At 42.1% G+C, this 27,998-nt stretch overlaps 1 protein-coding gene across 22 annotated transcripts in view; it reads right to left on the bottom strand.

The window, feature by feature from the left end:
- EPHA3 (EPH receptor A3) overlaps positions 1-27,998 on the bottom strand; it is a 469,948-nt gene that overhangs the window by 72,869 nt on the left and 369,081 nt on the right. For all 22 annotated transcript variants that reach the window (XM_065588996.1, XM_065588965.1, XM_065589035.1 and 19 more), the window contains one exon: positions 3,637-3,761. In XM_065588996.1, the coding sequence (XP_065445068.1) occupies positions 3,637-3,761 (125 nt within the window). The remainder of the gene's footprint in view (positions 1-3,636; positions 3,762-27,998) is intronic.

Genomic DNA, 27,998 nt, shown 5'->3' with positions numbered 1-27,998 from the left:
TCTGCTAAGAAAATGACTCAGACCCATGTGTAACCACATAGTCCAATGATTTAAACACTTGCTGCTTTATAGTGTTTGTAGTTCTAAGACTGTGCTGTGCTAAAATGGTGTTTTTGGCTTCCTAAAATGGCAGCTGGTTCCCGCCTCAGGAAAAGCCTGGACAGAAGCTATACATGCAGGGAGCTGTGAGGAACTCAACTGCTTTCGATCACAGAGGTTCATGTGAAACTCCTATTTTTTGTTTGTTTGTTTGTTTCAAAAGTTGATTTATTGCTTGGAAGACTTCAAACTCAAAGCAAAACTCTGCTGGGTTCACTGAGTTTTGCCAGCTGAACTGAATTTCAAGTGCGTGTTGAGAGTAGGCACACTCACCTAGCTTTGCATTTACTGTAAAGTTTCACAGAGCATTAACATGAGTTTGGAAGGTACTATATGTACCCATGAAAGTACTAAATTGAATATTGAAGTATCGATACTGAGCTTGGAAACTACCCTACATACTCTCAGGGCCAAGACATGCTTATTTTACTCATGTGACTACTTCTATTAACTAGGGCTGCCTTAGAGCATATTTACATGACTTTGTAAATCCAGGTCTGTGGGACCCGAGTTTGTGGTCTTGCCGTTTCCAAGTCCACGCTTGAGTGTCCACACCGCATTTGAAATCTGGTTTTACATTTGCTGGGCCCAGGTCTCAGAGTTGTACAAATGTCCATACTGCATTATACAGACCTACCTGAGGTCTGCAGCTTGAGCTGCGTCCACACTGCAAAATGTCAGGACTTGGACCCGAGTCACAGTGGGACATGGCCTTCAATCCACCCTCTACCCCCTACCTCCCTAGGACCTGAGTAAAACAGATTTGTGTGGACCGAAGGGGGGTTGGTTTCAAACCTGAGTGTGAGCCCGGGCTTAATGTGAAGTGTAGACACACCTTTAGAGACTCAAATCCCAATTCACAAAAGTACTGACGCATGTACCAAACATTAAGCACGTGAGTGATCTAATTGACATCAATAAGACTACTCACGTGCATAAAAGTAGGCACACATTTAAGTACCTTCCAGAATCAGGGTCTTAAATAGGACTCCTTGTGAGTGCTAATTGGACTAGATTTATCCCTGAAAAATTATCTACAAAAGCCTCTCTCGTGGTCCATTTGATTTCAGACTAAGAATGAAAAAGAAATCGGCAATTCATTTTATCTGGAACTTCTGCCCCTCTCAACAAAATAAGGCTTTTAATTAAATGTTTAAATATACAGTATGATATGTGTATATATAGTTTGAATGGATAGTCAGTTTTATCTGACTAAGTTATTTCTACGCAATGCAAATTTTTCCTTATGCATCCAGGCACCTGAGAAGAGAACACATGGTCATGGCTGTATCCGTTAATACCACTCAATGCTACTCGGTAAATAAATGTTCAAAACTGTGATATGGTGGATATCATAGTATCTTAGTTTATGGTAAACTGCATAAGACATATGTTTTATATATGTTAATAGTAATCAAATCAGCATAACACCACACACAAGCCTTGGTTTATCTTCCATGGGGGAGGAACTTCAGGAGATATTGCACACTATTCACCACAAGCAGCAAGTATATACAAGAAGAAAAGAGAGTGTTTGCCAGGCAGAACTTTAACCAAACACTCAGTTTGTTGATGAATTAAAAACTTGACCCGCAAAGTGTTTCTACATAAGCATTTCCTCATAGTATACTAGATACCATCTTTAATGGCGAGAAAATCCTGCTGCTGTTAGTTTTTCATGTGCAATGAAAATTGGGCAATTTTAATCTATATTTTATTGAAGGTACTTCAGCTAAGTTTAACATTTATAGTGGCAACATTAGTAAGAGTGAAGGCTATGTTCTTTTTTCATATACATAGTCTTTATACTGTATTAGAAGGAATGTTTTATGTAACTCTTGTGGGCAGCACATATAAGGAACAAAAAGGAGTTGAAACCTCTTCAAAAGCAATATATAAATGCAATAATATCCCCCTTCATCCAGAATCTAAATTGTACACTAATATGACAACACTTAGAAAATTCACATCACATAGCTGACCTAGCCCCAAAAATACGAGAGCTGGAATTTGAATGCAACTTAAATCCAACGGTCTATAGCTTGCTCTCTACCCTCAAGATCACAAACAGCTTTCTTTTTCTTTATCTTTTCTTTTATTAAATTAATCTGCTGCACAAATGGCAACATCATTGTTGGGGGCACATCTATCTTAATTGAGTGAAACTGCTATTAAAACCTAGTTGCCATATATATCAATGGTACTTCTGGGTACATTTTCAAAACAGCTTGTGCAAGTCATTATGACCAGCCACTGTGTAACATGTACATAGATTTATCCATAGGGGAAAAGTTGCAAATTTTCTCCCCAAATAATTTTAATAACCAGACAATTGGTTTGGAAGATATCAATATATGCCCAGGTTCTATATATTTGTACATCAAAATAGGGCACCCTTAAGACCTAGAGTAGCAAACTTTTAATAAAAGTGAGTAGACATATTGATTCAGAAGATCTATTTGCATGAATGAGTAATTGTGAGAGTAAGGATTTGCAGGATTGGGCCTTTAGGCCACAATTCAGCAAAGAATTTAAGCAGGTGCTTAATGTTAAGCACATGTATCTTTCCACTGATTACAATGGGACTACTCACATGCTTAAAGTCAAGCACATGCTTAAGTGCTTTGCGGAACTGGGGCTTTATTTTGTACTACTCCCATAGCTGTGTTGATTTTACAATGTCAATAATGGGGGGAAAGTGGTAAAAATTCACTTTTAACACTTGTTTAGGCAGCTTGCCAAGAGCTAAGTATTTGTACAGATAAGCCCTTTGTTCAATTCACTTGATTTAAACTAATTCAGAATAAGGTACTCTTATTCTGGAATAAGAGTGTCCACACATGAAGTTAATCAGGAAGAGTTATTCAGATTTAAATCCACACCCTTCTTTATTCCAGATAAATTTGCATGTGTAGACAAGCCCTGAGACTTCATTATCTTTACAAAATATATGATGTACCGGCAAACCACTTAAAATATAATACTATTGTCAAAATAAATCAAAGTACATTTAGTGGTGCACTTCCCTAGTTTTATTTTCTTCCTTTGCATGTATTCATTTATTCACTAATTAGCAAAATTCAGGCATTCACAATGGGTCTCCCAGTCTTTACAGTGCATTACTGGAGTGATGTAAATTGTAAACAAGACACTAAACAGAGAGATCTAATTCCTCTCAATTCACTTTTTTGCAAATATTGTTTATGCTGCACTGAAACACCAGCTCATTAGTACATGCTTATTTGAAACATAATATATTTAAGTAAATACAATGGAGAAGAAAAAGGCTGCTTTACATTTCACCTGTTTTAATCTCTACACTAATTTTGGAGCATTCTGACATGAATTTGATGCACAACACTACTTACCAGCTTTTTTCAGATTCTCATCATATTCTCCCTATTATTATTAAATTGAACAGTGTCAATATTTAGTTGCCACTGCAAGGGAGTGAATGGGTGCAGCCTACCAGCTTTAGTGAAGGGAAGAAGAAATTATTTCATTACACACACCTCCCCTTCAATCCTTTCCTCCCACCTTTTCGTAGTACTTGACCTCGTAGTCCAAGATGATGCCGTTAGGCTGCTCGGGTTCTTGCCAAGACAGAGAGACACTATTTCGGGATGTCCGGTCTTTCCTAATTATTGTGATGGGGGATGGGGCTGTAAGGAGAGGAAGGTAGGGGAGAGAAAAAAAATGGAGTTTATCACTGTTCTAATCCTTGGCAAGGAGGTATTGTTTCCATTTAAAAGACTCCTGAGTATAGGCCTGGCCCTGTATCAACACTCAGCAGCTGGATTATAGTCTTGGTACACATGTCTTGAAGCATACTGGCCTGAAGGAAAGTGAGCTGAGACTTTCTGTTACTGGTGGACTAGTGGCAAGACAGCAGATGTTTTCAATCCGCTACTATAATGTAAGCAATAAAATACATCTGATATATTAAAAAAAAACCAAAATAATGGTACTACCTATTTGTTATAATGTTGCAGCATTATTATTACCAGGCTCCGCAGATCATTGATAACGTTTTCATATGCAAGGATATAACAGGACTGGAATACATTATGTACAAGGAGTCTCATGGCATCCATAGTTAATAATAATCAGCAGCATATTGCGGAATACATCCTTTTTTATGAGAGTATTTAGTAAGGATTCCCCTGATGCAAATTGTTCCCACATACATCGCATTTCCTTTACAGTGTTTCTTTTAAAATAAAAAATCTAAAATGCCAAGTACATGTGATTAAACTTACACTGCCAGTAATTTTATTTCTGAGATACATTAATCACAAGTATGGATGACAAGCTATGGCATGCCACCCACTAATCCACTATCCAAAACCTGGAAGTACTAGAGGTCTGGCAGTAAAAATCCTGATCTCATGAGATTTCAAACATAAAGAATTTCAATTAAGCTTCAGACCACCATTTTTTGGATGCTTTTCCAAACCAGCGCTGAAATCCTGGACTCTTGAAATCAAAGGCAAAGCTTCCATTTACTTCACTGGATCTATTCTTTCAAAGATTGGCCATCATCAGTTAGGAGAGGTAACTCAGCAACTATGATATTTTTGCTGTTGGTAGATTTGTTAGTTTCAGCTATTATCCATCCCCAAGTATTAGCATAATGCTGTTATGGCTGGATTTCCAGTGCTGCAGGAGAACTTCTAAATGCCAGACAAATTGTTCTCATAAAAATTAAATAAATAAACCAACCCCCCCTTTCTAATCATACTTGATTTTGCTAACATTGAAAAAATATATCCACCCCAGCCAAATGTATGTACTCTATATTCTGTATTTTTATATTCAACCCCGTTCTTTGCAATATACTCCCTAACAACATTTGCATTTCAGAAATACTCTCTCTTCATTCAAATCTAAGTAAACCTTTATCTTGCAGCAATTAACTATTAATGAATCTGGAGTTTTGGAGGATGGGGTGGGGTGGGGTGGGGGGTTTTATCTTAATTTTACTTACATTGACCAGATCTACAAGCTCATTGTGCTTGTTGAAAAGCATTAAGCGAGGTATATAGGATTGGTTTGTAATGTATATCCTTGAGTAATTCCACACTTTCATAAGTATAGGCCACTGCTAGAGGCAAAGTATCAGTGTGATTAGCCTTTTGGACTGTTGTAGTATAGCAAGTGCTATGTTAAGTCAACCCCTCCTGCTTGCTGCTTTTATGCCCTTGTAAGTCATTTTTATGCCCTTCTAATTAATGATATTTGTAATTTTTGTAATTGAACAGAATATCAAGCCCAGTACCCCATCTGGTAACGTTTCCCATTAAGTTAACACTCACAAAAATTAATAGTTAATAAATGATTAACAGAAATGGCTTTTCTCTGATAAATTATCATAAGATTTACTATAATGTTTTGTTGAGACAGACCTAAATAATCATAAGTGCTGTGTTAAAGCTTTCTTATAACAGTGTGTTAGTTATTTTAAACTTATTTATACGTCTCTGTGGATGTTACAAGTAACACATCTCACACCAGTTTATTAGAAAAGTGTTTGCTATGCATTTATCAATAGCAATTTACATTTACACAGCTCCTCTCTATCCTATGGATCCTGAAGAACCTTAGAAACTATATACACATAGCAGTTAACTGGTATGTGCACTGGTACTTGTGTGGAATAGATGGGAGGGGAAATTTTAATCATAGCAAAAATATTGTTAGACAAACTTCTTTGACGGGGTGGCAGGCCTTGTGGATGGGGGGAGGTGGTGGATGTGGTGTATCTTGACTTTAATAAGGTTTTTGATACTGTCTCGCATGACCTTCTCAAACAAACTAGGGAAATACAACCTAGATGGAGTTACTATAAGGTGGGTGCATAGCTGGTTGGAAAATTGTTCCCAGTTATCAGTGGTTCACAGTCATGCTGGAAGGGCATAATGAGTGGGGTCCCGCAGGGATCAGTTCTGGGTCCAGTTCTGTTCATTATCTTCATCAGTTATTTAGACAATGACAGAGAGTACACCTATAAAGTTTGCAGATGATACCAAGCTGGGAGGGCTTGCAAGTGCTTTGGAGGATAGGATTAAAATTCAAAATGATCTGGACAAACTGGAGAAATGGTCTAAAGTAAATAGGATGAAATTCAATAAGGACAAATGCAAAGTACTCCACTTAGGAATGAACAATCGGATGCACACATACAAAATGGGAAATGATTGTCTAGGAAGTAGTACTGCAGAAAGGGAACTGGGGGTCACAGTGGATCACAAGCTAAATATGAGTCAACAGTGTAACGCTGTTGCAAAAAAAGCAAACATCATTCCGGAATGTATTAGCAGGAGTATAGTAAGCAAGACACGAGAAGTAATTATTTCGTTCTACTCCATGCTGATTAGGCCTCATCTGCAGTATTGTGTCCAGTTCTGGGCGCCACATTTCAGGAAAGATGTGGACAAACTGGAGAAAGTCCAGAGAAGAGCAATAAAAATGATCAAAGGGCTAGAAAACATGACCTATGAGGGAAGATTGAAAAAATTGGGTTTGTTTAGTCTGGAGAAGAGAAGACTGAGGCCTTGTCTACACTACGAGAGTAGTTCGATTTTACTTGCATCGAATTTTTGGAATCGATATTGCAAAGTCGAACGTGTGTGTCCACACTAAGGACAGTAATTCGACTTTGTGAGTCCACACTAACGGTGAAAGCGTCGACATTCGAAGCGGTGCACTGTGGGTAGCTATCCCACAGTTCCCGCAGTCCCCTCTGCCCATTGGAATTCTGGGTGTAGCCGCAAAAGCCTTCTGGGTAACAAAATGTGTCCAGGGTGCTTTTGGGTAACTGTCGTCATCCGTCCATCACTCCCGCCCTCCCCTCCCTGAAAGCACCGGCGGGAAATCAGTTCGCGCACTTTTCCAGTCATTGACAGCGCGGACACCACAGCACTGCGAGCATGGAGCACGCTGCGACCATCGCTGCAGTTGTGGCCGCTCTCAACGCCTCGCAGCTTATCATACAGCTTTCCCTGAGGCAGATGCAGAAAAGTCAGGCGAGGAGGCTACGGCACCGCGGTGATGGCCTGAAGTCTGAGAGTAGCACAGACCTCTTCAGAAAGCACGGGACCCAGCGCCGAGGACATCACGGTGGCAATGGGTCATGTTGATGCCGTGGAACGGCGATTCTGGGCATGGGAAACAAGCACTGAGTGGTGGGACCGCATAGTGCTGCAGGTCTGGGATGAATCCCAGTGGCTGCGAAACTTTCGCATGCGTAAGGGAACTTTCCTGGAACTTTGTGAGTTGCTGTCCCCTGCCCTGAAGCGCAATGACACCCGGTTGCGAGCTGCACTGACTGTCCAGAAGCGAGTGGCCATAGCCCTCTGGAAGCTTGCAACGCCAGACAGCTACCGGTCAGTCTCGAACCAGTTTGGGGTGGGCAAATCTACCGTGGGGGTTGTTGTGATGCAAGTAGCGAAGGCAATCGTTGATGTACTGCTGCCAAAGGTAGTGACCCTGGGAAACGTGGAGGCGATCATCGATGGCTTCGCAGCGATGGGATTCCCAAACTGCGGTGGGGCCATAGATGGAACTCACATCCCTATCCTGGGACCGGACCTCCAGGCCACCCAGTACATTAACCGAAAGGGCTACTTTTCCATGGTGCTGCAAGCACTGGTGGACCACAGGGGACGTTTTACCAACATCTACGTCGGATGGCCGGGCAAGGTTCATGACGCTCGTGTTTTCAGGAACTCTGGTCTGTTTGGACGGCTGCAGCAAGGTATTTACTTCCCGGACCACAAAATAACCGTTGGGGATGTGGAGATGCTTATAGTCATCCTCGGGGACCCAGCCTACCCGCTAATGCCCTGGCTCATGAAGCCCTATACTGGCGCCCTGGACACTGAAAAAGAACTCTTCAACTACTGGCTGAGCAAGTGCAGAATGGTGGTGGAGTGTGCTTTTGGCCGTCTCAAGGGGAGATGGAGAAGCTTACTGACTCGCTGTGATCTCAGCGAAACCAATATCCCCATTGTTATAGCAGCTTGCTGTGTGCTCCACAATCTCTGTGAGAGCAAGGGGGAGACCTTTATGGCGGGGTGGGAGGTTGAGGAAAATAGCCTGGCTGCTGATTACGCACAGCCAGACAGCCGGGCGATTAGAAGAGACCAGCGGGAAGCGCTGTGCATCCGGGAGGCTTTGAAAGCTAAGTTCCTGAGTGAGCAGGGTAACCTGTGACTTTAAAGTTTGTGTACAGAGAAGCTGAACCTGCCCCCGTTTCTTTACCCAGTTAATGTTGACTATCCTATCTAGTTACATACCCCCTTCACCCCCCTTCCAACACACGTTTCGAAATAAAAATAGTTCTACTTTGTTAATGCACACCGTTTTCTTTAATACTGTTTTCGCGGGAATTTTTTAAAACTGGGACGCAGACTGTGGTGCGGAGCGGGTGTAGTGTAGTGACGCGAATGAAGCTTCTAAACTCAAGGATTGACAGGCTCCGCTGCGGTGGGATGGTTGTTTCAACGGAGCCTGTCACCCCTCCTGATCGAGACTGTGTGTATGGGGGGCTATGTGACTTTGTGGCAGGGGGAGGACGGTTACAGATCCCCTGCTGCGTGGCTCTGTGATCCTGCATAAGGACTGCCGCTTAAGATCTGTAACTGCCCTCCCCCGCCACAAAGTCACAGAGCAACCCACCCCCCACCACAGAACATGAAAACCACCTCCCAGACTAACTAGGGTAACTAGTCACTGCATCACTGCACTGTGTATGTGCCCTGCTGCTGTACCTGCCCCCGCCTATGTACCCTGCCAAAGGTGACTGTCCTGTCCAATTACCAACCCCCTTTCCCCTCCTCCTCCAAAAGAACATGATTGAAACAGTAGTTAACAGAAACGTATTTTTTTATTATCAACTACACATGGAACTGGGAGGTGAAACTTGGACGGGGGCTTGTGTCAGGCGGGAAGGAAAGAACTTTTCAAATTTTGGGGAATGCGAGCCTTCTGCTACTAGAGCTCTCTGCAGGGGTGGAGTGAGAGTTAGCACGGACTCTGCCGCCTCTCCTTCTTTGCACTTTGGGTGAGGTGGGTATGGGACTTGGTGGCGGGGGGAGGGCAGTTAGAGATAGACTGCAGAACATGTCCTCCCGTGTCCTCTTCTTCCTACGCCTAATCTGCGCTAGCCTCTGGGAGTGTGATGCCAGGCTAGGTTGTGAGACAGTCGCAGATGGGGCTGTGGAAATGGGAAAAAGGGAGTGAATTCCTCAGAAAGATAAATGTAGTTGTGAACAAAGAACATAGTCTTTCTCTGTGAACAAGACCATGCACAGCACCTATCACATGCGCACTCAGCACAAGGTCGAATTCTCGGCCTTCGCATTCAGTGCCTGGGGTCTTGCACAGCACATTTGAGAAGTGGGGCAGCACAACGGAATTTCTGTTGCAGGCAGACATGGTAAGCCGTAGACTTGTGGCAGTTTAAAACTTTTATATTACCACTGGCCTCATTTCACATTTAAAGCAATGTCAGTCCCTGCTGCCAGCAATCCGGCAAGCGGGAACTCTGCCCCTGTCCCACCCCCTCGCGGCTGTCCCCGGGAACGATCCCTTTCGGCTGCCCCTCTCCCGCCTCCACCGCGTGGCTGCAAACCAGCGGTTACAGTTCTGTAAAGGAACGGGCAAGCAGTCCCAACACTAACATTCCCCTACCTAATTCAAAGCAGGTCACCATGAGCGACATCACCCTGAGGATCTCTGAGAGCGAGAGAGAGAGAATGCTCCGGGAAAGCCTCCAAAGACCATGGGCGTATGCCACCCTGCTGTGCAGAGCAATGATTCCCGAGTACTTGATAGTCTCGTGGAGCGGCAACGTGTCGTACTTCAGAGGACCCAATAAGGCCGCTCTCCCCAGGAACCTCATGCAACGGCTTTCCAATTACCTCCAGGAGAGCTTCATCGAGATGTCCCAGGAGGATTACTGCTCTATCCCCGGACATATAGACCGCATTTTACTGTAGCTGCAGTAGCAGGGACTAAACAGTAGAGCGGCTTGGGCAGGACAATCACGGAAAACCGGACATTGCTAGATTTTTTTTCAAAACTTGCACTGCCCATGACTGAACCGTTAAGCGCCTAGGGCAAAGTAATCATGAACAACCCATTCTTTTAATTGTTAATATTCCTGTTCTGTTAAAAATAAATGTTTAGATGTTTACAACACTTACTGGCTGATCCTTCCCCAGATTCTGTGTCCGGGGTAATGGCTGGGGACGCTTGGTAGGGGATCTCTGTAAGGGTGATGAAGAGATCCTGGCTGTCGGGGAAATCAGCGTTGTGAGCGCTGCCGACTGCCTCGCCCTCCTCATCTCCTTCCTCATCTTCCCCGTCCCCTAACATGTCCGAGGAACCGGCCGTGGACACTATCCCATCCTCAGAGTCCACGGTCAGTGGTGGGGTAGTGGTGGCGGCCGCACCGAGGATGGAATGCAGTGCCTCGTAGAAACGGGATGTCTGGGGATGGGATCCGGAGTGTCCGTTTGCCTCTTTGGTCTTCTGGTAGCCTTGTCTCAGCTCCTTGATTTTCACGCGGCACTGCGTTGCATCCCGGCTGTATCCTCTCTCTGACATGTCTTTAGAGATCTTCTCATAGATCTTTGCATTCCGTTTCTTGGAGCGCAGCTCAGAAAGCATGGACTCATCGCCCCACACAGCGATGAGATCCAAGACTTCCCGATCAGTCCATGCTGGTGCCCTCTTTCTATTCACAGACTGCACGGCCATCACTGCTGGAGAGCTCTGCATCGTTGCCAGTGCTGCTGTGATCGCCACGATGTCCAGACAGGAAATGAGATTCAAACTGGCCAGACAGGAAAAGGAATTCAAATTCAAATTTTCCCGGGGCTTTTCCTGTGTGTCTTGTCAGAGCATCCGAGCTCGTACTGCTGTCCAGAGCGTCAACAGAGTGGTGCACTGTGGGATAGCTCCCGGAGCTATTAGCGTCAATTTCCATCCACACCTACCCTAATTCGACATGGCCATGTCGAATTTAGCGCTACTCCCCTCGTCGGGGAGGAGTACAGAAGTCGAATTAAAGAGACCTCTATGTCGAACTAAATAGCATCGCAGTGTGGACGGGTGCAGGGTTAATTCGATGTAACGGCGCTAACTTCGCCATAAACGCCTAGTGTAGACCAGGCCTGAGAGGGGACATGATAACAGTTTTCAAGTACATAAAAGGTTGTTACAAGGAGGAGGGAGAAAAATTGTTTTTTTTTAACCTCTGATGATAGGACAAGAAGCAATGGGCTTAAAGCAAGGGTGGTTTAGGCTGGACATTAGGAAAAACTTCCTGTCAGAGTGGTTAAGCCCTGGAATAAATTGCCTAGGGAGGTTGTGGAATCTCCATTATTGGGGATTTTTAAGAGCATGTTGGACAAACACCTGTCAGAGATGGTCTCAATAATTTAGTCCTGCCTTGAGTGCAGGGGACTGGATTAGATGACCTATCGAGGTCCCTTCCAGGTCTATGATTCTATGGATCTTTAATGTCCACACAAAGTACTGGTCTCATCTGAAACATTCAACCCACAGCATATTACTTAACTACAGCTGGCTATCCCAGGATCTTGAACCTAACCTGCCAAGAAAGCCAGGAATTTGAAACCTGATGTTTAAACTACTAATCTGCCCCCTCTAAAAGGGCTGCAAATGTTATTTCATTAAAATATATATATATATATATATATTAACCTCCAGCTCCTGCAGAAACAGCTTATCTAGTTTGGGAAAGGGTTATTTGTTTTTAAATGATAAACTGAATTCTCCATGTTTTGGGGCAGAGAGAAGTTTAAAGAATAATAAAGAGCAATTTACTTTCCAAAGAAATGTTCTGTCCATTTTCCATATAATCTCGGCATGGGGTTTCCAGTCTGTTCTTGGAAATAGGGGACGAGTTTAAACTTCTTAGGTCCTTATTCAGGAAATCATCCCTATTCAGGATACCACTTGAGCACATACTTACGTCAACTGTAGTTAATGGGACTTAAACGCATATTTAAAGTGAGAAGAGTCAGTCAAAGGTAATTGACAGTATAAACTATTTTAAAAAAGAATGAGATCAGTCTTTAGGTTCTTCAAATAACCATAAGAAGGTAGAGATTGAGGATTTCTCTCCAACCTGAACATTCTCAATAATTAGAATAACTTCAGACTGAAGAAAGATGTGTCCTATCAGCAGGATCAGCGGAGAACAGCTTCAAATTAAAAAAAAAATCAATTTCTTAACATGCCATTTGGATTTTACTTTCTTCAAATGCTGCCAAAAACAAGCGGTGCTAGAATGTTTTGAATATACTTTGTCAATGGAGACATTTTTGGCTGATGTAAACACAGACAATTTTATCGGTACAGTTTGCTAAAACAGGCATTTTGTGAACTGATTGTGTAAACATTCATTTAACACAACTCAGAGGTAATCTAAATGAAACTGTTTTACTTAGGAAAATGTATACAGATTTCAAGGAAAGACTGTAGGAAAAATGTTTAGGTTAAGACTTGTAATAAACCATGTTAAGACTGCCACGGGCATCATTAGGTGTTGGATAAAGCCTCATATATATCAGTGTTCTAATGTTTGTATTGATGGTGTGATGTATCTATTATCAACCTTAACTTTCTCACAATGTAGGTTTTTTTTGTTTTTTGATAACAATCTTATTACATATGTACATCGTGAGTGAGTACTGAGAGATTAATTTTCCTTTATGAGTAAGGAAGGATGTATATTTTCAATACACATGTGCAATGTATACATCCATAAAATTATTTGTCTATATACTGTATGACTGGTTCTTGACCACTCTACTCAGTTAACATACACAGACAGAACTCCCAACACTAGGGGAACTCAGACAAAATGCAATATAGGTTTATTGGGAAAATGTACTTTGTGCATTCAATATTGTTAGTTGGACTTTTGTGGCAACTGGGGACATGGATGTTGAAAAGGTAACAAATTGTATGGACTGCAGTGATCCAGGGAGCTTAAGCTCACAAGTGTAAAAACCTCTTCACTCATAACTGTTAAAAGTGCAAGCAAGTAACATGAAGGGTGTAGCAGAGAGGACAATAAAACTCTGCTGAAATTGATTTCCCAGAGAAACTGACCCCAACAGATCATTTGTTTCCCTCCAGTTTAATAGCAGCTGTATATAAATCTTCTTATTGACTTTTTTATTCCTTGGTTATTGTTTTCATATGTGACTGGTTTACAGATGTATATACTGTAAGTGAAATTTCCATGTCCTATGAGAGGGAAAGTTCAGAATTAACTCCAGGAAGCCATGTATATGCAACTGGTGAAATGTTTAAAGCCATCTTGTTTCTTGTTTAGTCCTGCTGGTCACAAATTACATTTTATTAAAAATCTCATAAAGTTATGTAGGATTTAGATCTAAAAAGGGTACAGGCCACTGTCTTCCAATGGCGAGGCACTCACTTAAATCAGGGCAGAAGTTGGCCCTGTATCTTTAAGGATAAAGCACTCCAAGTAAGTTCAAGTAGAAAGGATGGAAAATTAGTGCTTTAGGGAGGATTTGTTCAAGAGTGGGTCTGAGGCATTGGGAGTGCACTAGCTAGTTAAGAATGTTCCCTGAATGCAGATTTTCCCCTGAACGCTTTTAAAAAAAGAGATTTTTTATTTATTGTGATCTGATGACATTATTGCCTAATCTTGACTTTATAGTCTGAATAAACCCCACCCTATTCCCTATAGACACTATGCCCCCTGTCTCTATAGGGAATCTCTATAGAGATTGACATGGAATGATGTATTTTAAATAGATTTAAGTTTTTACACTGAGGGTTTGGGTTGCTTGGGTAATGAGATACTGACCCTCCCCTCTCAACACCACTTGTTCGCTTTCATCCCATCACTGGCACTACTGGCACCCTTGCTAGAAGTCCCACTGGAAAAAAACAAGGACTGAATGGACATGAAGAAAAAACTGCTTTTCCACATATATGCCTCACAGAATACAGAAGGCACATTCATATCATAGAGCTATCTGGGGAAATCGCCATGCTGCCAGTGCTACGTGGCTAAATAAAAAGCTTAAGTGTTTATCTCAGTCAAGCATCTTTCACAACCAATTCTCTCTCTCTCTCTCTCTCTCTCTCTCTCTCTCTCAGCAACAAAAAAACAAACATTTTTTTTCTTTCAACCAGACTTTACAGCAAGGAGAAACCAATACAGAGATGGTTTTGAGATTGTGCTCTCGCAATTCTGGCTTTATCAGCATACCACTATCTACCAGCGTTCTATTTGTTGGACAGTCAAATGAAATGGCAGTGAAGGCACATCTGCATATCTCAATAACTTCTATTAAAATTCTTTCTTTATGAACCCTCGCATTTCTCTTTAGATTTGTGACTTTCCCCCTCCCCCCATTTCTCAACCCCTCACCCATCCCAGGTTGGTATCTAACAATGGTTTATTCTTTAACATTGCTTATAAAAAAGCAGGAGTTGAAATATTTTTAATAGGGGATTTTCTTTGATTGCATTACAATGTACTCTCTTAATGAAGTGCAGTTAAACATGCTGCCACCATATATAATGTTTTTCTAGAACAAATAATTACAAGGTTAAGCACATTCCAAAAAGGGTACAAACAGAGCATTGTATCAGGTGGCTCATAAGGCTTGTGGAAGAGAAAGGAAATAGTTATATTTTAATGACATCTTTGGAAACCTGCTAAACCCTACACCTCCCTCCCCCAGATACAATCATCCCACTCTTGAATGTGTGCACAGACACAGTCCTTTACCCTTTAATCTCCAGGATATGTAGTTAAACTAACATTGCACTTTTGTATGTGTTTTTGCACCTTTTGTTTAAGTTACTACAGACTCAATATATTTTTATGACGTGCACTGTGAAATGTCATCTGATTCTGTAGAGTCATTAAGCGATCGTCAAACCAAATCGAATTCACCCTTCTTGTCCTCTCTTTTCTCCGGAGGACTGGAATTTGGGACTGTATCAAGCCCTGAGTCCGAGAGCATATGTCAGGATACAGTGCTCTGACCCTGGATCTGGATCAAATCTTTGGTGGGACACACTCAGGCGTATGGAAAGGGTAAATGTTTCTGACAGAGGGCGGTCAGGAACGAACAGTTTACACTAAAAGAAAACAGAAAGATCCAGTGGTAGGAGGAGGAAGAAGAGATGTTAGCAGGGGGCATGTTAACTTTGGAAGATGTGGAATTCAAACCTGGATTATAAGGGGCTGGGTTTGGTTGTATTCCAAACCAGGCTTTTTGTCTTAAAATCCTGTGGCTCTGCTTGTTTTTTTTTGTTAAAGTCAGTCTCCACTCCTGAGAATAGGCACCTGGGAGGGAAGCTTTCCCTGGGAAGCCTTTGGCTATTGGAACTTGACAGCTAATCTGCAACTTCTGGGACAACGTGGAATAACTGGTTCTGTTCTGGACGTGTGACACTCTACAACAATGTTAAACTTAAGCTGTTTATTTTAGACAGTTTTAAAGGAACTTTTGCACTGCATGGATGGCCTCTTGCATCACAAAGAGGAAGGCTCAAATGTATTCTGCAGATGAGAGGACTTTAGAGTGACCAGATGTCCCAAATTTATAGGGACAGTCCCGATTTTTGGGTCTTTTTCTTATATAGGCTCCTATTACCTCCCACCCCTGTCCCGATTTTTCACACTTGCTGTCTGGTCAGCCTAGAGGACTATAGCGCTTGGCTGCAGACCCTGGGATGACAGCAGGCATTGCGCAAATGACAAAGAAAAGAGGGTAGGGCAAAGAATGCAAAGGGAAAAAAAGAAGCTCCAACAGGAACTGCATTAAAATACAGCTGGTTACGTTCACTCTTAAGCACAGAGGAAAGCCACATTCTGGGCAGCAGCTGTCGCTGGACAAATGAGTATCAGGGGTAATTTCTCACCATAACAATTCATTTTTTAATTAAAAGCCAGCTTTATTAAGTTTTGCATTTTCACATCCTCACATCTCTCTCTCTCACTGTGTGTTTTTGCTATCTCTTTTTAAACACCTGCTGCACTACAAGCAAAATGTTTGACTTACTCATATGCTTACCATGTGGGTGATAAATCACGGGCACACCATGTCCATTTGAGAAGTATCAGGCTGCACAAGGCACTCACTAAAGAAACTAAAAATTATGGTTCCGTGGCATTCACAGTTGTTATTTCACAGAGGAAGGAAATCTCCTGTATGCTTTCATAAGGTTTCATCCTAAGGTACTCGTAACAAAAATGTTATTCTTTCTATTCTCTGTATGAAATGGGAGGGGGCAAGAAGGAGGGAGAGAAAGCTTCTCAGCACTTCATATTTTCATTCAATATTTTTAAGGCTATATCAATTAGCCAACCAATTTAGCTTCCCCTGCCCAACCCCACTGTCAGGTTCTTTCATGCTTTCCTTTAGCCTCGTGCCTCCTGGTGTGAGCTTTCAAGAAAGAGGGAATTATTCACCATGACTGCAACACCAACTGTCAGATGCTTACTAGGCTATTGCTCTTCAGGAAACTAAGTTATCACCTCAGTTGGAAAAATCCCTCCAATTTCTTAGAAATGTCATTAAGAACTACTCGTGTGTGTGTGTATGCCAGTATCTTAAACTGAACTCCTGCCCTGAACGGGTGCTGTTGGATTAAGGATTTCTGAGACAAACATCTTTTTTGTTCTCGGCAGCAGACCTGAAGTCCTTTAACTGGTCTGCCTGCAAATGTCATCAGAACAGTTTCAGTCTTGTTCCAGAATATTGGGGTACACAGTGAACAGAAGCAATCTAAAAATGGTATGAAATCTTAATTATTTCAGAGACATTATTCTCTTTTCTTTCACTCTGCTTCTCCACAATTCTTTGTCATTTCATGGTTACACCAATGCAGATGAATTTTCAGTTCTTACTTTAATACACATTATCTCTGAACGACACTATTCTTTCACAGAATGGCTGCCCACCAGCTTCAGCTTTAAATGATCTAATCAGCATGAGCTGCTAAACTGCTTGCACTGGTAAACTCCAGCTAAAAAATGCAACCTGCTCTGGACTTAAATGCTTTAGGCTGAAAGCATTTCATAATAAATGAAAAGTGACTTCCACTCTTCTAAGCACTTCCAGAAGAGATGCTGGTGTCCAAACTAGACAACCCTACAGCCTTTCATTTTGAGACACCTCTACCACTGGCAGGTTGGAAACAGTTACTCAGTGTCAAAAGTCTACAGAATAAGTTTGGATTTCAGAGCACGCCAGTCTACAAGAGTCTGATCAGGTGGTGATGCTTTAGGGCTTGTCTACACTACTGCCTAAATTGATGTAACTTACATTGCTCAGGGCTGTGAAAAAACCACTCCTCTGAGCCACATCAACTTACAGCACTCTCCTGCCGACATAGCTTCCGCCTCTCATTGAGGTGGAGTAATTATGTCGATGCAGCTGCACTCATGTAGTGTGGTATTGAAGACAAGCCCTCAGACTCACATGAACAATAAGGCCTACAAACCAAACTCCACATAGGATTTCCAACAAAAGACGATTCACAGTTTTAAATCAATAATTGTAGTTTAACTGAGGAGGATTTTATTAAGTCCTGCATATTTTATGGACACAAAACTCCCCCTGGCTGCCATAGGAGTTTTGAGCATACAAGGAATGTTGGATTTGGCCAGAAATTGGTGGAAGGATGTTTGTAGTGTGGATCAAAGAAACAGATAGTTTTAGAATTGTCTTTCTAACTAACCAGGCTTGCAAGCTGTCTAATAAAGACAAGCTTGCAAGTTGTTAGCTTTTTTTTTTTTTTTTTTTTTACAATTCAGAAGTACACTGATTGCCTCTTTCACTAGTCATTCACCTTGCAATATTAGTGCTTTTGCATTGAAAGAAAAAATAATAAGATGACTGTTACATGTTTAGCCTGACAATAAATATTCTCCTTGCTGTAATTTCTTTCTTTTTTATTATTTTAACAAACTGAGAAGTTTACGCAGAGATCCTCAGTGTCACGTGACCTTGCATTTAGAACCTAAAGAAACGCATACTAAAACATAAATGGATACGTGGATCAATGTTGTTGATGATTATCCATTGACATCCAATCTACCATTCCAAAACCTACACTTAAAAGGTAAGGAGGGTGGGAGTCAAGGCGTGGGAGATGGTGGGCATCAGTCACAAGCTATTGGAACTTTCTCAGAGATCAGAAGAGTTCAGACCCAAACTGTTGTTTGGCACATTGAAGAGATCAATGTCAGCCATAAAGTTCAAATCCCGGGCATAGCTTCCCAAAGGTTTGTGGGGGCTGGAATCAAAGGCTTGGAGGGGGATCATCTCTACCCAATAACAGTGGGAGCATGGAGGATGCTCTTACACTTCCCTTTTTGCATTGCTACAGGATGAGTGTTTGTGATCCTTCAGCAGCCCTGGGGCTGAACTGTAAAACACATTTGAAAAGCGTAAAATCCTTATTTATGCCAGGAATGTTTGAAATTCAAAAGATAAATGTCATTCAAAAAACAGGCATGTGCTAGGTATCCAATATGTAATGGGGCACAGCTGTAATAACAGTCACTGAACCACAGGCTCCCTACATCATGTCATTAGTTGACTTTTAATAAGTCTATCTTCTGGTCCTTTTTATAAGGGCCATTGGGAAAGAAAGAAATATATCATGCACCAAACATCTGTGGCTTTGTCATATTGTGTCTCCTAAAAGATATATCTACTTACGGGACCTGTCTTAGGATACATATTGTAAAGTGCATACAACCATTGCTAAAAATGGATTATATTGAAACAGAGAACATCATACTTTGTATGTGAGTTGCTAAAGACTGCATTTTAGTGTAATACAAAAAAGCATGTTTTCGCACTAGGCTCTAATAGTTCCTAAAAATAATCTAAGGTACACTTCTGACCTTTCAATAGAGCTAAAGGCCTCACTTACTGCAATATATCTTATACAAAGCTGCCTATTCCCTCAAGCCACCAGACACAAGGAAGGCAAAATCCTAAGTCTGAGGTGATTTGGGGAGTTTGCTCCAGATGCCCACTGGATTTTTGCATTGTAATAGGGTTGTAAAACAATTCTTTCTTTTTAAATGTTTGTTTCCAAGGTGAAGTCAGAGCTGGGATAGTAGTTTGATGATCTGCACTTCAGAAAAGTAGACCAAGGTGTAAACCACCCACTAGGTCTCTATCTGGAGCCATTTATCCCCTCTGCTCTGCCAGCCTGGATATATCCATCAGTTTTGCCTTCAAGCATCTCTGCACATTTTTTCATACCAACCTCTTTGCTTGGATACTGTAGTTCACCAAGCCACCAGCTCTCGTCTTTCAAATCCTTCCTGAAAACCCAATTATTTTGTGATCTAAACTTCAAAAAGTTGATAATACAAAAAATGTTATGAGACACACAAACAGGTTGAATACCATGTAATCTGTGTGTTGGACTCAATATCGAGTTGCATTTACTGTCACTGCATGATTTGACTCCAAAAGATGAGACAGACACAGAATTCTGAAGAAAAAAATGTCATGTCAGTGATGTGCCCTAAGCGAGCAATAACATACAACAGTTATTTTATTGCTCGCTTAAGGCACATCATTGCCATTTCCCCTTCACATTTTGCACAAGCAATTTCTATCCTATTTAATTTTCATACACATCATATATGGGCAACATTCTGCTCTCTGGTGCACACTGTGTGGCTTTCAATTCAAATACACTATTTTCCCTTTGTGTCTTGAACTCATATTGACTTTCTCTGATTGGATGAGCATAAACCTCAGATTCAGCCCATAAATATTTGGGCATGCAAGCTTAAAGTCGGAGTTTTTTAAAGCTTTAATCCCAGTAAAGTAGGATCTGTGTGTTTCTGTTCATGGCAAGCAGACATGAAAGCATGAACACAGGCAAAGCTAAGTTGTTTAAAACATTCACATGACTCTTAGTGGAGAACTGTTACACTAGTTCTATGCATGTAAGGAGAGAGGAATGTCCGACCCGTGCTCAGTTCTACATGTTGAATAGTATTTTACTCACCGTGCTGTTGGAAGGAAATTGAGCCCACTCTGCTTATCCCAAAAGTCGGACGCTTCAAAAGAGGATACCAAATTAGTTCTCATCATCAGTTTTAACATTTATTCAGTTGGATGTTATTATTTATTTGTATTATCATAGTGCCTAGGGGCCCCAATTATAGACCAAGGCCCTGTTTTGCTAGGTGCTGTGCAAATAGAATAAAAAAGTCCCTGCCCCAGAGAACTTACATTTACCATGCTGGACTGAGCCAAACAGAAAACACTTTGCTCTTATTTCCTTCCACTCCATGCTCCTTTTTAATATCCTTTTCCCCATGCCATGGCTATGTCTGGAATTCCTCCTCCTCTTCTTGTGAGCTAAACTACCTCCCTCTCATTTCTTCAAATCCCTCTTCTAACCACATTTCTTCCATGAGGCCTTTCAACATTGAATTACCACATATAACACAGATTTACATACACACACAACCCATCTCCCTCTCTAGAAGGTGTCTATCTCTCTGATTTAGACTGCCTGCATCTGATATGGATTCTAAGCTCCCAAAGGCACAGGCCATGTCTTCCTCTATGTCTGTTTACATATTATCAGTGCTCAGTACATAAAGAATACCATATAGCTTATTTTCCCCCAATAGCATGAAGCATGAGAGTAGGATTATGTGCATCACAGGTCTAGAATGTATTTAATGTTATGGAATCAACATTCACAATAGGTTCTGAAAAGTCAACGTTTGCACTGGCCTCTTTACACTTGCAGACACATTTGTGCAAGAACACATTGCCAGTCAGCTGCCTATTAACTCTAAATGAGAAACTGCTTCAGGTATTCTGTCTGAACTGTAAAATAACTTGTGTCCCTAACAAACATCAGTTGAGGGATTTCAGAAAGCCAAACATAAATGAGTGGCACATTGGGCTAATCACACCCCAGCGATCCAAGTCATGCCTCATCTTGGAGTTTTACCCTCTGAAACCTGCAACATACATGGGTCTGGTGTTAAGTGTGTTTGGCGGCATGGAAAAATCTCCAGGCTCATCAACTGAAGTGTGTGAACCACAACAGTTAATCACTTCTCAGAAACAAACAGTGGTGGAACTGCCAACAGGTTTTTTGTCCTGATTACACTGTTAAGTAGCAAATACTTTACATATTTTTAGAATGATTCAAAGCAAAATCTTATTGCAACACTTACATGTGCACTGGATGTTAATGGGATTAAAGATCAGCATACAGGCAAATGCAGAGAAAAGTATGGAGAATTTTTATGTGCATACAAGTCAGACCACATGGTCTTAGCTGAAACGAGCACCTTGATTCCCCACAATCCAGATATAAGCAAGACGACATGATGTTATAGAGTAATTTTAAGTTCAGTGAATCTGAATATCCAAGAATTATAGTACCATGCTTAGGGATCTATGCAACATTCTTTGGTTTGCAGATATCTATTTTCCTGTCTTCTTTGGTGGATCTTTTATAAGGCTCCACAGACACAGGATAACTAAATTCTTCTTCTTCATGAGTTCCAGAAATGCAGGGGGTGTAGGAGAAATGAAAGAGAAATATAGAAGAGAAGAGACCTGATTATCAGCCATATCCTCTCACAGGGACCCCTCAAAATGAGTTAATATATTTAATGCATCTTATTATTAATAATTATATTATAGTTGTGCTGAGAGATCCCAGTTAGCAGCCAGGCCCCGGTGTACTCGACACTGTACAAACATAGTAAGAGGAGTGCCCCAAAGAGCTTACAGTCTAAATAGATAAAATATGGGTGAAAGGAATCACCATTTTACAGTTGAGAAATGGAGATAGGAGAGATTGTGACTTCCCCCAGGTCACATAGGAAGTCTGTGGCAGATCCAAGAATTGAACCCAGATCTACTGAGTCCCAGTCCAGTGCATTAATCAGGACACCATAAACAGCAAAGGCCATGTCTTTAGTTTTACACACACACACACACACACACACACACACACACACACACACACACACACACACACATTCTCTCTCTCTCTCTCTTTTTTTTTTTTTTAAACAGACTGACTCTTAGACCCCACCCCTCCCATTGTCCAGAAGTCCCCACTCCACCTCCATCCGGACTGTTTCACCACAGCTGATCAAACGTTCCAGACTTATTTCGCCCTGTCCACTCCAGAGACACAGACACAATCCTCAGCAAAAAAGAGCTGAATTATCATAATAAACAAATGCTGCACATTAGCAGAAGACAGAGTGGCTGTTACTCACAATTGTATCATGGAGTCAGAATAATGTGCTCATTAAGGGGAATGGCATTTGGATGGGTAATGTATAATACTGTGCATTTATGGGCCCTATCCACATTAGGAAAATGACTATGTTCTGAAGTCATTTTCAGTGACTGATCTCAAAAGCGTTTTTCACTCACACAACTAGATCAGCTGGATGGATGGGGCATAACTCCGCCCAAAGAGGACTTGAAAATTCTGGTTCTCCAAGCTCTTTTAAAAGAAGCTCTGCCCCCATTTTCCCCCCGGTGGGCTCAGGTGAGCAAGTGGAAAGCCAGACAGGCTGTTAAAACTGAAAATGGTTTCCAAACCTGCTGAGTTTCCCAGTGTAGATGAACCCTGAGCTCTCTTTTCATATAGGGATTTCAAAGCAATCCACACACAGTTCAGTAGTTCAGCCTCATGCCCTTTCTTTATGAAGAATGGGATATACAGGGATCACTTCTCCCACCCTTGGCCTGGGACCCAGCAGCTGTTTGACAGCATAGGGAATAATGAAGGATCCTGTATCCAGCAAAGAATGCAGAGGGTGTGGAATGCAATTCCCAGAGCTGGACTCCAGCATGGACGCCCCGACCCTTGCAGGAACTGTGACGGAATATTTATTAACCACAAGTGGCTGGAACTTTCTGTCTGCAGAAAATTGCAAAGACTTGAAATCTGGGGTTTGGAATGGAGATGTGGTTACCAAAAGGCTCTCATAACATGCAGGGGCTTGAGGACATGTTTCATGGAGCCATTAGAGCAGTGCCAGCTACTAACATTCTGATGTGTTCCAGCACCATGTGCCACCACAAGAGCTCCAAGCGGTCAGTATCACTAGCCCAATTTTGCAGATGGGGGGAAAAAAAATAAAGAAACAAAGACAAGTGACCCACCCAAAGCCACAGACAATCAGACTCCCAGGCTCCTGTTCTAACCGCTATACCAATTCTGCTTCTCCTGATTCCTGTTCTGAAATCAGTAATCTGTGAAGTGACATGGGAAACAGACAAGCCTGCTTGGAAAGACTGGAGAAAACTGTAGCCTTAAATCCCTGTCACAGTGCATTGTAGGTGCGTGACACAACAATTCGGTGATGTCAGCAGCTCACTCTGACATACCTCATCACATGAGATGATGCAACTGCACATGAGATGATACCTAGCTGCTGCTGAGCAATAATCCAGAACCATCAGGCACGACAGGGCAGCAAAGCCCCAGGAGGGAGAGGAAGCAGTGTACGTTCATTCAAGAGATGGCCTGGCGTCTACACAAAAAGGAATAGGGATGCTGAAGGAATATTACACCCGTCAAGGGAGTGCCACGCGAGAGCTGGAACAAAGTGGACTCCTAGGAAGTGCTGCACCAGACACAATGAACAGGACACCAATGGAGTGCCATGCTGTGCCAAAGGGGACACAGAGGGAGTGCCGTGCTGAGGCGATACCAAGCTAGTGCTGTGCCAAAGGGGACACCAAGGGAGCACTGGGCCAAAGGGGATGCTGAGGAAGGGTTGGGCTGAATGGGCCGCTGAAGGGGATGTCAAGGGAGCAGTGCACTAGCCAGGCTGAAGGGGATGCTGAAGGAGCACTGAACCGAAGCTGATACCAAAGGGCCCAAGGAAGCCCAGTGCCAGCTGGCACTGAAGGGAGCACCCAAGGAATACCATGCCAGCTGAGGGAGTGCCAGGCCTGCCAGGCCCAAGGGGGCACCAAAGGGGATGCTGAGGAAGCGCTGCACCAGCCAGGCTCAAGGGGTTGCCAAGGGAGCACCAAGATGAAGACTGTTGAAGGAGCAGCACACTCGCCAGGTCCAAGGGCATGCCGAGGAAGTGCTGTGTTGTCTGGGCTGAGGGAGAACAAATGAAGGAAGGTTCCATGACAGAAGAATGATGACACCTGAAGGATGAGAAAGGAGTGACAAAGGAAGAGAAAAGTGCAAGGCAGGGCTTTGTTATTAATCTCTGCCATGGTTTTCTCCATGGATGAGGGGAGAATAAAGTATCTTTGTGTCTGTACAACAGTTACCTCCTGTGGTTTGATTCCCAACCCTGGCAGTTACCTTGGTGTGAACAGGCCTCTCTGCTGCTCCATTTCTAAAGTAGGGAGTGCTGAAGACTCCCAACTCTATTGCGTCTCTGTATGTGCAACAGAGTGTGTGTGTGTGTGTGTGTGTGTGTGTGAGTGAGAACAGACCTTACATCTTCAAATGATGAGGTTCAAATCAGGACATACATCCCCTGTTACTCTTCCTGCTTCTGGGGACACCCTGGACACATATAAGAACAATACACCAGCCAATCTTCCAGAGATGCACTTGATACTGACATTGGTTTATTGCAGGTGGCTGACCTGATCTGCTGTCCCCATTCCCTGATGCACTACTCAGACATCATCATCTCAGGTTTCCTAAACCTTCATTGACCAGACAGGTAAATATTCAAACTATGTGTTGAAATTATATAAGTAACCTAAGCTGAAATATCCCTTTGATGAAGTAAGGAACCAAAGGGTCAACCCTAGAGTAACTTGCAAGTGCTGGCACAACCCTCCCCTCCCCCACCCAAAGCAGTACCGATTCATGAGTAAAATTTCTACCCAGTCTTTTTTGTTCATTAGCTTGCAGTGAAGAGTCCCTGGTGAATGAGATCTCTGCTCATCAAGCATCAATCTGATTGACAGGACCTCCCCCTAACAACCAAGCATGCGCGCGCGCACACACACACACACACACACACACACACTTAAAACCTTGATCATGTTATTTTTATGATGAAGAAAACAGCTATTTGGTTGCTAAACCACAATACAGTAAAGATACAGGAAGCCTGCACTTCAGGTAACTGCTTTCATGTTTATTTGCAAAAAGAAGAACAGGAGGACTTGTGGCACCTTAAAGACTAACAAATTTATTAGAGCATAAGCTTTCGTGGACTACAGCCCACTTCTTCGGATGCATAAAGAAGTGGGCTGTAGTCCACGAAAGCTTATGCTCTAATAAATTTGTTAGTCTCTAAGGTGCCACAAGTCCTCCTGTTCTTCTTTTTGCGGATACAGACTAACACGGCTGCTACTCTGAAACCTTTCATGTTTATTTGCTCCGTTTAAAGTTAACTTGGAACAATGTGGTCCTTGCTGTGGAGTTTGGTAGCTGATAATTATACTACCAGTACTTTGGACTCACTGATTCATGTTGCCCAGACGGGGGAAGTAGCAAACAGTATAAGTGCTCAGGAAAATGCATGTGGAAGGTGTGAAGTTCGAAGATGGAATAATTTGTCAGCCTAATACTAAGGAGCTAGCAGAGAACCAGGCTGCTGCTGTCATTGCAGGTTACGGGATGAGGTAGTGGACTTAGCTCACTGCTGTCTCCAACCTTGTGAAGGGTTTTGATTGGCCAAATCCATGAGCTCTGGCAGTGCCCATTCCCTGCTCCAATTTGTGTTCGAGTACAAACAGCTGCATTTGGTGCCTGAAGTGGCTACACAGAGCCATTTATGTTATGACCAATAGAAATTAAAGATTGATTGGTTCATTGCATCCACTTCTCTTGACAAGGCAAAATTGTTCTTCACAAACCGCTTCCCCAGAGCGTACATAGGTCCTTACAGCTAAGAAGCCCCAAGAGCACTTCAAACATAAATTAACTGTCTACACAGGAAAACAGTACTGGTTTAAATTTAAATTGTTTTTTAAACTGATTAAGTTACATTTGGTGCAAACCTCCATGTGGACACTTTTAGTTTAAACCTGTTCCCAACCAATTTAAGCTATCCCAAGTAAAGTCACTCTTAAACTGGAATAAGAGTTCCCAAATGCAGGAGTTGTGGGGGTTTAAACGTCAGATTAAATTCACAATGGAGGTTATTCATGGGGCTCATCTTTCTTGGATGTGTGCGGTTGGGGATGACTCCCTCAAGCTACCGTTGGCTGTTTCTCAGTGTTCAAGCCCCACAACAGTTGTAACTGTGGGCTGAGAGAGGACTAGGAAAGAATATCCAAAGGATTCCCTCTTCCTCACACCCTCCCAACTGCTGCTTTTCTCCTATACAGTCAGCCATAGGCATCATGAAGATCAAGAGTGAAGACAGTGTGACAGAAATCCAATCTGGAAGCTCACCACAGACAGACTTTGGATTGTGAGAATTATACCCGGAGACTTTCAGCTTCATCACGAGGCCAAAAAATGTAACTGAACAGACAATGGGTGGCATCTCTTTTGTGCAGCTTATTATTCAGCTTCTGGATAGTCTATATCAATCCAGAGCAGAGAGCTTCCTGGAGGCTGAATGGTATCACTGATGTGTTAAAAACTATCAGAGTGTATAAACTGCACTGTGGTCTGTCACTGCCATGCTTGTAATATTTGTTCCCAGAGAAACTGCAATCTGCCTGCATTTCAAAAACAAATTGAAAGTGAACAATACAATGCGGCAAATACATGTCTAAGGTCTCAGATCAGCAGTCCATCCCTCCCTGTTCAGCAAAGCACTTTAAGTACATGCTTAACTTCAGGCACATGCTTAAGTTCCATTGAATTTGATGAATAGGGATGAATTTAAGCATGTGTTTAATTTCTTTGCTAAACTGGAGTCCAAGTCCTGTATTATGACCTCCGCCAGCTAGGTCTCTGTTTTGCCATGCTGTGTTATTGCCCAATTAAGGACTCTAAGGAGATTTTCATTATTTGTTTGGTTTTACATGATAAACACCATCAACACTTGGAATTAAGGCATGCTACTGGCATCTAGTTTGCAAATATTTATGTTTGCTAAAACTAACAAATGCAAAACAAAATAAGTGAACATTTAAAATTAAGCAACTACTGAGGATTCTCCTTCATCACTGCAGTGGTCATTTAGATTGGTCAAGGTTCTTTGCGTCTTCTCCAAAATTGCAAGCACAAATATTCTGCACATTTCTATTTAAAGTGTAGTTATGTTAATAAAAGCAATTACAGGATAACATAACTTTTTGCTCAACACCTAGGTGCAATCAGGTTTTCCTAGTGTTTGCACTATGGAGACAGTAATTTTACAGAAAACAGGATATTCTGCCCCATGCACCATCAGCAAAGATGTAGGCTCAGTTCTTATTGAAGAATCTTCATTACTGGGTGTAAAGAGCAGAAAGACCATGGATTAATTTTTAGATCTTAGTGTGAGCTTTCAATGATGCCAGATAGAAAATCATCTTTTGACTGGTAAAATGAGCATATTTGACACAAATGCCATCAAGAAAAGATAAATAAGCACACAACTAAATTCCACAGTACCATTCTTAGAATCCATTTTCAGACGAACCACCTGTTCAATTTGCATCTTTCAAACTTTAACCTTCAAGTCAGATATGGATTGAAGTCTCCCTGTCCCTGCTCCCTCCGAACTCCTGAATCAGTCTGAAAGAAAGCAAAACCTGAGTGGTATGAAAACCAATCTTTTGCCTTTTGAGCTGGAGGCTAAAGAAGAGGCATTGCTATTTTCTTTTCTTTTGGGTTTTTAAGGGAGGGAGAAGGAAAGGGAGAGGTGAGCTTATCAGAAGCTATTCATGCACAACTGTCACTTGGGGCTG

The sequence above is a fragment of the Chrysemys picta genome, chromosome 1, assembly GCF_011386835.1.
Source record: "Chrysemys picta bellii isolate R12L10 chromosome 1, ASM1138683v2, whole genome shotgun sequence".
NCBI classification, from domain to species: domain Eukaryota; kingdom Metazoa; phylum Chordata; order Testudines; family Emydidae; genus Chrysemys; species Chrysemys picta.
This window is presented reverse-complemented; position numbering and strand designations above follow the sequence as displayed.